Source organism: Danio aesculapii, chromosome 2, assembly GCF_903798145.1.
Source record: "Danio aesculapii chromosome 2, fDanAes4.1, whole genome shotgun sequence".
NCBI classification, from domain to species: Eukaryota; Metazoa; Chordata; class Actinopteri; order Cypriniformes; family Danionidae; genus Danio; species Danio aesculapii.
In genome coordinates, this window is record NC_079436.1 from 24,697,227 (window position 1) to 24,708,534 (window position 11,308).

General features: G+C 36.6%; 1 protein-coding gene across 5 annotated transcripts in view; it reads left to right on the forward strand.

Annotated features, from left to right (window-relative positions):
• Positions 1 to 9,753, forward strand: part of pde4ca (phosphodiesterase 4C, cAMP-specific a) — an 84,163-nt gene extending 74,410 nt beyond the window's left edge. For all 5 annotated transcript variants that reach the window (XM_056475786.1, XM_056475793.1, XM_056475802.1 and 2 more), the window contains 6 exons: positions 814 to 978; positions 1,058 to 1,157; positions 2,217 to 2,371; positions 2,458 to 2,580; positions 3,610 to 3,792; positions 5,772 to 9,753. In XM_056475786.1, the coding sequence (XP_056331761.1) occupies positions 814 to 978; positions 1,058 to 1,157; positions 2,217 to 2,371; positions 2,458 to 2,580; positions 3,610 to 3,792; positions 5,772 to 6,239 (1,194 nt within the window). In that variant the 3' untranslated portion in view covers positions 6,240 to 9,753. The remainder of the gene's footprint in view (positions 1 to 813; positions 979 to 1,057; positions 1,158 to 2,216; positions 2,372 to 2,457; positions 2,581 to 3,609; positions 3,793 to 5,771) is intronic.
• Positions 9,754 to 11,308: the final 1,555 nt, after the last annotated feature.

Genomic DNA, 11,308 nt, shown 5'->3' on the forward strand with positions numbered 1-11,308 from the left:
ATAGGTCCTCTGCAGTATTTGTGATGATTGGGATGCAGTTCAACAGATGATTTATATAAAAAATCTACCTTCTGCCACTTTTCCAAATGATCAACTAGAAGTCAAGTTATTATTTGTTGCTCTTACAACTGGGATTAAAGACAAGACTTTTGTCAGGTAGTGTATGTAGTCAAATCGTGGCTCTGTATAGTAGACACTGCTTCATCTAAAAAGCATCAGCTTGAGACTTACAGCTGATTACAGAACTGGTTTTACTAACAAAATGTGTGTGAAAAACGATTTCCATTAATCGTTCAGCCTTATTGATGACTGCATTTAAAATTAATGATTGCACATGCTGTTTAGGGAACTTCCATTCAAACTAACTTAAATGCCTTTTATTTGACAAAATAAATTCTCTTATTGTTCTTATCTTATTTAAGATCAGATATTTCACAATGTAATTAGGATGTTTGTCAATATTTGAAGAAAAGAGAAGAAGAAACAACACGTATCTAGATAAATCATTGGGGCTGGGTTGTGTCATGTGATAAATGTTATGCATTTCCATGGAAACTTTAAAGACATGCATTCTAAATCAATGGTCACATTAAAAAAAGACACACGGGGGTGATAGCGAGAGAATTTAGAACTTGTGAAAGGGTTAATATAAGATATATGAAAAATCTACACTGATTACACACATTACTGATTATATACTTCACTCTTTGTTTACAGTTTAATAGAAATATCTCCCATAATTCATGCACAGGATCATGGTGCATAGAAAAAAGGTTCAAACTATTCTAATAACAAATGTCTTGTAATCCACAGGAAAGAGACCTGTTGAAATCCTTCAAAATTCCTGTAGACACATTCATTAACTACATGACGGCTCTGGAGGAAAACTACCGCTCAGATGTAGCTTACCATAACAGCATCCATGCAGCTGATGTGGTCCAGTCCACCCATGTCCTGCTGTCCACTCCTGCCCTTGAGGTTTGTCTCTGTCAGCTGCCTTTTGATCATAATCTATGAAGAAGCAAGAGGTTTCACATGTACGCTTGTGTTTTGCTAGGCTGTATTCACTGATCTTGAGATCTTGGCCGCAGTGTTTGCTAGTGCCATTCATGACGTGGACCATCCTGGAGTGTCCAACCAGTTCCTCATCAACACAAGTGAGTGAAACTCCTGATTTTTTTATTAGAGCTAGGTGGTTTTCAGATTGTTTAGATTCATTTGAAATTAGATTTTGGGATGATTTTAATTTTCAAAACTGCAGTTTTGAATATCTCTTTAATTAATGTCACTGGTGTATTAAAAACTTAGTTCACCCAACATGTAAGTTCAAGTTTTCCTGGGTCTGTGCACGCAATAAGTGGGTGGGGCAGTGTTTTTAGGGTATTTCAAAAACAAAATTAAAAAGTCTTAAATTGACTGAAATATTGTCTGGTAGGTCTAAAATCGTTTTAAACGGGTTCTAATTTTCCTTTGTTTATGTAAAGCTACCCAATCGATCCAACACACATCCATTCACAAACAAATACACCTGTCTGTTGGTTTTTAAAGAGTTTTTTTATATTGTTAATTATGTTTAATAGGAATGTTGCAAAATATATGCTATAACTAGGGTCTGCTTGTTTTGACACATTATTTAAAATATGTGGCTAAGAAATATTAATATAAATTTTTTGATAGGGAAATTTTGAAAAAAAAATTTCTTATGGGCCATTAAAAAATCTTTAGCGTTTAGCCCTATTTACGTCTGAAATTTCATTCTTCGTGGTCTTAAAAAGTCTTAAATTTTACTTTGTGAAACCAGCAGAAACCCTGGTTTTACCCAGACATCCCAGCGAAACAGCTAAAGATCTGAATTCATGGATAATCATTGAAAATACTCTGAGTTGACTTTTTATTTTTTATTTTTTTGAGAGAGAGAGACACTTTTATATTCAAACGCCAAAACTAAAGGTTAAGCTGGATGTTTTCATCCACTTTTAATTTTAAAAAACCCATAACAGGGGCTTTTTAATAAAGTAATTGTTACTTGAGTCATGTTAGAAAGGGTGTTTTTTTAGTTGACTGGTAGAATACTGAAGAAAAAAAAAAAGAAATTGTAATTGTGAATCGATCAAATGTTTTTTTTTTTTAAGATTTTATAGCCATATGGTACAGCTGTACTTGTGATTATAGTTGCACACTGTATGATTTACTAAGAGCTTAATACTTCTCCTCAGACTCAGAGCTGGCACTGATGTACAACGATTCCTCTGTTCTGGAGAACCACCACCTGGCTGTTGGCTTCAAGCTGCTGCAGGAAGAAAACTGTGACATTTTCCAGAACCTGACCAAGAAGCAGAGGCAGTCACTACGCAAGATGGTCATTGACATGGTGAGCAAATGGAGGCAATGACGATTCTAGTTAAAAGCCTTCTGAGAACTACTACTCTATCATTTACTGTGTTTGACTCCTCACAGGTCTTGGCCACTGATATGTCAAAGCATATGAACCTGTTAGCAGATCTCAAGACTATGGTGGAGACGAAGAAAGTGACCAGCCTGGGTGTACTACTGCTAGACAACTATTCGGATCGCATACAGGTGTGTTTGAGCTTCTGTTTTATATAGTTTTATATATATATATATATATATATATATATATATATATATATATATATATTAGGGGTGCCAAAATTAATTGTTTCTTCGGTGCACAACGATGCAGGCGCGAACAATTCGGTATCAGTTCAGTAATAATCATAACCGGTTATTATGTACTGATGTCATTTATCTCATATGCGCTATGTTTCCGTAGCTTACTATGGCGAGGGAGGAGAGCTCGAGTATTTACAATGCTTCAACTACTTAAACACAGAAAATATGCACATGGATTAGTCTTTCACTGACACTTACAGCAGAAGCCCCTATTTCATTGCGATTGAGAGAATGAAAGTAAACTTAATTTCTCTCTCTCGCTCTCACTGCGGCCCATTCGACCTGCTGGGCGTGACTTTTCCTTTCCTTTCGGCTGTTTTACAGCGATACTTCTGGATACAGACACGAGCGCATGTCTGCAGAGTTTTCTCCACCGTGTCTATCATGGATCAGCTGTGATCGCCGCTGCCGTTAATCAGTGTCACTCATCTGTGAAGAGCGCAGCGTGTAAGAGCCAATCGCAGCAAACTTGGTAGACAAGGCTCAGAGCGAGCAGGATATTTATATTTGTTTATATTATTTGCCATAAATGCTCATGTTGTTTAAAGGTACAGTTTATATATATGACTATTAAATGACAAAATTGTATTACAAATAGTATATAAATATAAATATATTTATACATTTTAATTCAAGATTTGCTGCTGTGAAGAAAATATAAAACTCTGTATGGAGAGCATCGTCAATGCACCGTGATGCACCGAGATATCGAATTGAACCGAATCAATGGCATGATAATCGTAACCGAACCGTACCGTGAGACCAGTTTAGGTTCACAGCTCTAATATATATATATATATATATATATATATATATATATATATATATATATATATATATATATATATGTATGTATGTGTGTATTTTCTTTTTTTTATGGATCAATGCTTAATTTTGAATGAATTGAATGTTTAGGTTCTTCAGAACATGGTGCACTGCGCTGACCTGAGCAACCCAACGAAGCCGCTGGAGCTTTACCGTCAGTGGACAGATCGCATCATGGTGGAGTTTTTCACTCAGGGCGACCGAGAGAGAGATAAGGGGATGGAGATCAGCCCCATGTGTGACAAACACAATGCCTCTATTGAGAAATCACAGGTGAGTGAGAGGGAATGATAAATCATGTGCTGCAAACAGTGCTTAAGGACTGTTTTATATTTTTATATTTAAGTTTTATATAATATAATATAATATAATATAATATAATATAATATAATATAATATAATATAATATAAAATAGGGTGATGCAGTGGCACAGTGGGTAGCACGATTGCCTCACAGCAAGAAGGTCGCTGGTTCGAGCCTCGGCTGGGTCAGTTGTTGTTTCTGTGAGGAGTTTGCATGTTCTCCCCGTGTTCGTGTGGGTTTCCTTCGGGTGCTCCGGTTTTCCCCACAAGTCCAAAGACAGGTGGTATAGGTGAATTGGGTATTCTAAAATTGACCGTAGTGTATGAGTGTGTGTGAATGAGTGTGTTGGGAGTTTCCCTGTGATAAGTTGCAGTTGGAAGGGCATCCGCTGCGTAAAGCATATGCTGGATAAGTTGGCGGTTCATTCCGCTGTGGCAACCCCTGATTATTAAAGGGACTAAGCCGAAAAGAAAATGAATGAATGAATGTTATATAATATAATATAATATAATATACACTACCTGACAAAAGTCTTGTCTTCAATCCCAGTTGTAAGAGCAACAAATAATAAGTTGACTTCTATTTGATCAGTTGGAAAAGTGGCAGAAGGTAGATTTTTTTATATAAATCATCTGTTGAACTGCATCTCAATCATCACAAATACTGCAGAAGACCTATTGGAACCCACATGGACCCAAGATTCTCACAAAAATCAGTCAAGTTTGGTGAAGGAAAAAAAACATGGTTTGAGTTACATCAAATACAGGGGTGTGCGAGAGATCTGCAGATTGGATGGCAACATCAATAGCCTGAGGTATCAAGACATTTGTGGTGCCCATTACATGACAAACCACAGGAGAGAGCAAATTCTTCAGCAGGATAGTGTTCCTTCTCATACTTCAGCCTCCACATCATAGTTCCTGAAAGCAAAGAAGGTCAAGGTGCTCCAGGATTGAACATTATTGAGCATGTCTGTTGTAAGATGAAGGAGGAAGCATTGAAGATGAATCCAAAGAATCTTGATGAACTCTGGGAGTCCTGCAAGAACGCTTTCTTTGCCATTCCAGATGACTTTATTAATAAGTTATTTGAGACATTGCAGAGATGTATGGATCCAATCGTCCAAGCTCATAGGAGTAACACACAATATTAATTACTTTTCCACTGCACCATGACTTTATATTCTATACTGTACAATATTACTGTTCAGTGACAAGACTTTTGTCTAAGCAAAGTCAGACCTTACTGTGCTAATTAAATAATTAAAAATCAAGGCATGATCAGATTTGTATTTTAGTAAAATAAGCGCAACCTAGAGGCCTTTACCTTTCATATAAGCCACTTCTGATACCAAATGATCAACTAGGAGTCAAGTTAGTATTTGTTGTTAAACACTTGGTAAAACTTGGATAGGACTTTTGTCAGGTAGTGTAATATAAGATAATAGCTGGAAAAGTATTCGCCACATAAAAGCAGTGGTTCACTGCGCTGGGGCGATACCTGATAAATCAGGGACAGAGCCGAAAGAAAGTGAATGAGTGAGTGAGTAATTATAAAAATTGAAAATAAAATTAAATATAATACTAATAAAAAAGGATGACTATAAATAAATCTATTAATCTAAAACAAAATAAAGATTTTTTAAAAATAAATGCAAACCAAATTAAAATGTTAAACTGATTCAAAATATGATGCTATAATAGTATATAATCATTTAGTGGGTATCCTCTAAATCAGGGGTGCCCAATCCTCTTCCTGGAGAGCTACCTTCCTGTAGAGTTCAGCTGCAGCCTTGATCAAACACGCTTGTCTTTAGTTACCAAGTGCTCCTTCAGGTCTTACTTAGTTGATTTAGTTGTTTTTGGGTTTGGAGCTGAACTCTGCAGGAAGGTGGATCTCTGATTTCTCTGAAAAAATACAACTAAACTCCTCATGCCTTGTCCATCAGGTGGGCTTCATCGACTACATCGTGCACCCGCTGTGGGAGACCTGGGCGGACCTGGTTCACCCTGATGCCCAGGAGATCCTGGACACGCTGGAGGACAATCGAGAGTGGTACCAAAGCATGATCCCTCACAGTCCCACCTCCACCCCAGAGGACAAGAGCGCCGTGATGGGCATGGGGGCGATGGGAGGAGGCATCGCTTCTGCGGGGGACAAATTCCAGTTTGAACTGACTTTGGAAGAGGAAGGTGAGTCTGACGTGGAGAGTCCCGTGGATGAGGACTTGACTTCAAGCACACGGGACTCCTCCAGGACAGATCCTCAGGGCAAACAAACATCTCCAGCTGCCCGCATGCTGTCCGCTCGCTCCCCCGGCTGCAGGACGATGTCTTTTAAGATGGGCGAGCCACCAGACAGCGAAGATGAAGACAAAGAAGGGAAAAGTGTGTCGTGCCTGCGTTTGGGAACATAACACTAGTGCACTTTTTTTAGTATTGTTTCTTATTTGCTTCTTTCGTACCTCTTCCTCACCACCTCCCAGTCCCGTTCCATCCCATTTTCAGCTTCCTCGGGTGGAGGTGACGCAGTGCAGGAGAGGTAAAAAGGCTTCAGCGAGACGTTTTTATACAGTAGTCACCTTGCACTGGAGTGCTGAAGCCGTTTTTATGACTTCGGGATTTGTATAACGATAAAATGTACTCGAGTGTCTTCCTGTGATGTACCAGGGTTTCAGTTAATGAACAAGTGGACCTTCGAGAGCCGACTCTGAACATATTGATTGATAAACAAGACACTTTTTACGTGAGACGTAAGTGCACTAAAATGTTTTAGTTTTTTTTAAAGACACTGTTGACTTAAAGCTGGTCTATTATTAGCTGAACAAAAAACAGCCTGACTTTAACACAACAGAACATCTCAGGATTCAAACAGACGATTGCTTTCATGTAGCAAACAGCTCGAGGGTACCCACATAGAGACCGCTGTCTTCCTTGGATCGCTCTAAAAATCTGTAGACTGAAGTCGAGCCATGATTGTGATCTTATTTTGTACTTGTATGTGGCGCCACCTAGTGCTTAATAGTGGAACCGCAGCCACATTTATAGGATTTGTACCACCGTGTGGCTTTGTTTTGTTGTTCCTTTGCACACGTTTGGCTATTATAATTTGAACTTGATTCCCTCCTCACCTTAATTTCTAGGAATGCTGCTGGCGTCCACATGGTTTACATATGCTTCTTGTTTATTCGTTTATTTTTTCAGAGCTTGAGCATTTGTATGTCACAGCTTGCTTCTGATTGACCAGGTAGCACTTTAGAGGACGATGTTTTTGTTATTGCCAAACAAACACGCTGCTCCATCAGTAAGGGCTGGAGTCATTATTAACATGCGAAAGACTAGTTTTGGCAGCGTGCGAATGTGCCCTGTAAATTGGTCTCTGGAAGGCTGGGCTGGATTGAAAACCCACACTGTAAATAAATATCAGTTCATTAACAGTTCTGTATTTTGGGATCCATGGGTGGTTTTTATTTATTTACACTTCAGAGTGCATTATGGGACAATAATGTCTACTGAAACAGGGACTATTTAAGTTTGAAACAATATATTGCATAAAAAATAAAAATGAAATACTCAGCAAACAATTTTGTGTTTAATAGACGTCTAATAGACATCTAAACATAGACAGCTTGGCTTAAACAGGGCTAAACTTGGGCTGTCAAACGGCCCTGGAAATAAGTACCCAGCAAGCATTTTGTTTTTAAATGATGTCTATCAGATGTCTAATAGACGCCTAAACATAGTCGTCTTGGCTAAAACAAGGATACATTTGGGCTGTCAGTGAAAATCGAATAGACATCTAAGAAAATCTCAAAACTAGACTAGTCGTCAAATCGACAGAGTAGACAAACTTTGTGTAGTCATTCATTTCTGTTTATTTGACGAATAGTCTAGTTTTGGCTTATTCTTAGACGTCTATTAGATTTTCACTGACAGCCCAAATTTAACGTTGTTTTAGGCAAGCCGACTATGTTTAAGCGTCTATCAGATATCTATTAGACATATTTTAAAAACTAAAAATGCTTGCTGGGTACTTGCTTCCAGGGCCGTTTATATCGAAGTTTTTATTTAGCCGCACCATGTTGGTGTTTTATAGCATCTAATTTTTATAAGGTGGGTCGTTAGCCCAACGCTCAACCCCCAATCTGGAGGACCAAGACATACACAAATTCACTACGGACAATTTAGCTTACCCAAATCACCTATAGTGCATGTTGTGGGGGAAACTGGAGCACCTGCAAGAAACCCAAATGAACAAAGGGAGAACATGCAAACTCCAAACAGAATGCCAATTGGCCCAGCCAGGGTTTGAACCAGCGACCTTCTTGCTGTGAGGCGACAGTGCTACACACTGCACCACCATGCCGCCCAAAAATGAAATACTAAATAATTAAAAATTACTAAAAATGTCAATAAAAGTTAATTTGCTAAACTTTCCAATATCAGTACTTGATATCAAGGTCATATAATGCAATTCAAAAGTGTCAGAAAACACCCATGAAGCACAAAATACAACTGTTAAGTGGCAAACTGGCAAGACACTGGAGGTGAAGAGGGTCAAAACGTAACTAATAGCATCATACTTCCCTATTGCTATTTTTCGAGTTTCAAAATCTTATGTTTAAATATGCAAAAAGGCATTATTTTATTAAATGTGTGCTCATTTGCATAAACTTTTTGCCCAAAAATCTGTTTTGATGAATTAGTTTGACACTGACATACTCGAGCCTATAAGCATATAAGATGTTTTTTACAGTGAGGATTTTTTTTAAGGAATTCTTTTTTATCACACAATAACAGCCAGTAAATGTTCAAATAAACACTACAATTCTGTGTGAACATATCACTCTGTATAAACTCAGAGTATAGATATGAATAAAACTGTAAGGTGTGTAAGTGCTGCTAAAGTGGAGATTTATTTAAACAATATATCATATTTTGAGCAAACGTCCTTTAAAATTTCAGTTGAAATCTGCAAACACAATTTTATCAAGTGCAACAATTACAATTAAACATGTTATTTGGATTATTTTTTTACTTTAGACTGACAAAACTCCTCAAAAAATCTGAAAATTGACAGTGTTTTTGCCTCCAGTGTCTCTCCTTAATGGATTGTTGTTGTTGTTGTTGTTGTTGTTTTACAGTGCACATTAGCTTTCCAGAAAGTAATCTTTGTCCTTAAACCACATGTGTACTTTCTCTGTTTCTGTGCTGGTCACACTGAAAATAAGAGGTATATTAACATCTTTACAAATGTATGATGTCTGAAGGAAAGTGAACAGGGTTTGTTCTGAAGGGTAGCCATATGCTACGCTAGCTGTCGAAAACACACAAAGCCAAAGTCCATTGTCGTGCCAGAGCTTTTGTGTTTTTTGGTTTTTGGCGATCGATCCGTGCTCTGCTCTTCACAGGGACATTGCCAATGACAGTACAAGTGCCAAGCAAAGCATGATCCATGCTGTACTGTAATTTCCATTTTGCCACTGGCTAATTTCCATCAATATGACATCTACTACTGTCGCTAACATACTGAGTTGATCATTTCTGTCTTTCTTTATTCAACGTTTTATTTAAGATCGTTCAAGTCTGTCTGACGCATCGCAGGTCAGATTATTTGTGTCCTTTTTTATACCATGGTATGAACTTTAATATTGGATACAGTGAGTCTTTGTATGTAATTGGATCACAGTCAACGGGGCTTTTAATGTTCATCTTCATGTCGGTCTGTGCTCTTTTACAGCAGCGTTTCGTGTGGTGAAAGATATGTTAAGTGGCCATGCAGAGTTTTGGCCACGGCACACACCTCTGTTTGGTCTCTTTCTGTCGCAGATCTGACAATCCGAGCAGTACTGTTTACCACTACAACTGTTACTAATGTTGCTGTGATTGTTTTCCTTTTCCCAATGCCAATAAACAAAGAAATATTAGTAAGACGGACTCAGTTATTATTAAGCAGACTCTTGATTACATCACATAGGAAGAATATCTGAGCTTCGGTTTGTCATAATTCTGGCCATTCTAATGCTTAATAGTCAGGTAGTATCACTTTTTTAATGTCATACTGTATGAACATGTATTTCACAGTACTCATTTTTAATGTTAATTAATATAGTAAGTGATCTTGATAAATTAGACTTTTTTTTAAAGTGTTTCCAAAGGAAGAAACAGTCACAAATTGTAACTAAATTAATTACAACATTAAATTGTTCAACTAAAAGAAGATAAATTCATTTGGAGTGAATCAAATTATGACACAAATTTAATATTTATTTAGTAATAAATTGCTCTTAAATGACTTTCTCTGATGATTTCAACTTTTAATGTCATAATAATGAAGAGTTGTTATGTTATTTTAACTTGTCATCACAATGTTAATTGTTAAATGCCACAGTTGTAATTTTTATTCTTATAAAGATAACTTCATAATCAAGACTGGGAATTTTATAAAACAGATGTTCTGATTTTCATACAAATAAAGTCTAATCATTTACATAATTTAAACTTTATTATATTTTTAAAAAAAAATAAAGGTCAATTCTTACTGATTTTCTAATGATTTCAGAATAAAAATGAAGACATAATCTGAAAAGTGACTTTCATACCTAAGCATTTTTATTATTTCATCATTTCGACTGTCAGAATTATAGTTAACTTATAATTGAGTGTCATACTGTTACTTTAAAAGTCATAATCATACTTGATATTCTCATAAAAATGACTTTTTATCATAGTGTTGACTGTTGTAAATTAGTTTTTTTTTTCATATAATTCCTCATCATCAAGGTGCGAATTACAGGGGCGTTTGAGCGGGGATTGACCCCCCTAATAAACGCTCGATCCCCCTGAAGGATGTCAAAACACGATGTATTGGGGGGGGGGGTCAGTCTTTTAATACTGAAAAATATTTCACTTTGAGCTGTATAATTAAAATAATAGATAATATAAATTTACATTTAATTGTCCCTATAACGGTTTAAACCATCGTGAATGTATGCGCCAAACTGTGAAAAAAAATTCTGACATTGGCCAACCTAAAGCCCAGATTGACATTTGTTTTCTTGTAAAATAGGTGTTTGTATCTAGATTTAGCCTGAAATAAAGTCAAATTAGAGACATAGTTTGTAGTTTAACCTTCAGTAACATCTGAAATAGATTAGAATACTGTTGGCCAGAATATACTAAATATCCCTCAAAACGCTGAAAACTTAAATAAGCTTTATTAATAAACTAGACTAAAAATAAATACATGACTGAAGCATGTATTACACAAGCTAACTGAAACAGTTGACCCCCCTGTTCGTCTATGTATATTCCCACACATCTTGTCATAATTGAGATTTTTAATCTTTTAATTTGTATTTTTTTATTCCAGCTTCATATATAATAATATGAAATTATAAAGTTGAAATGGTGGATATTATATCCTAAATAGTGTTGAATTCAACTAAAACTGACCACTACCATTTAAAGAGACTCTCAAATGTGC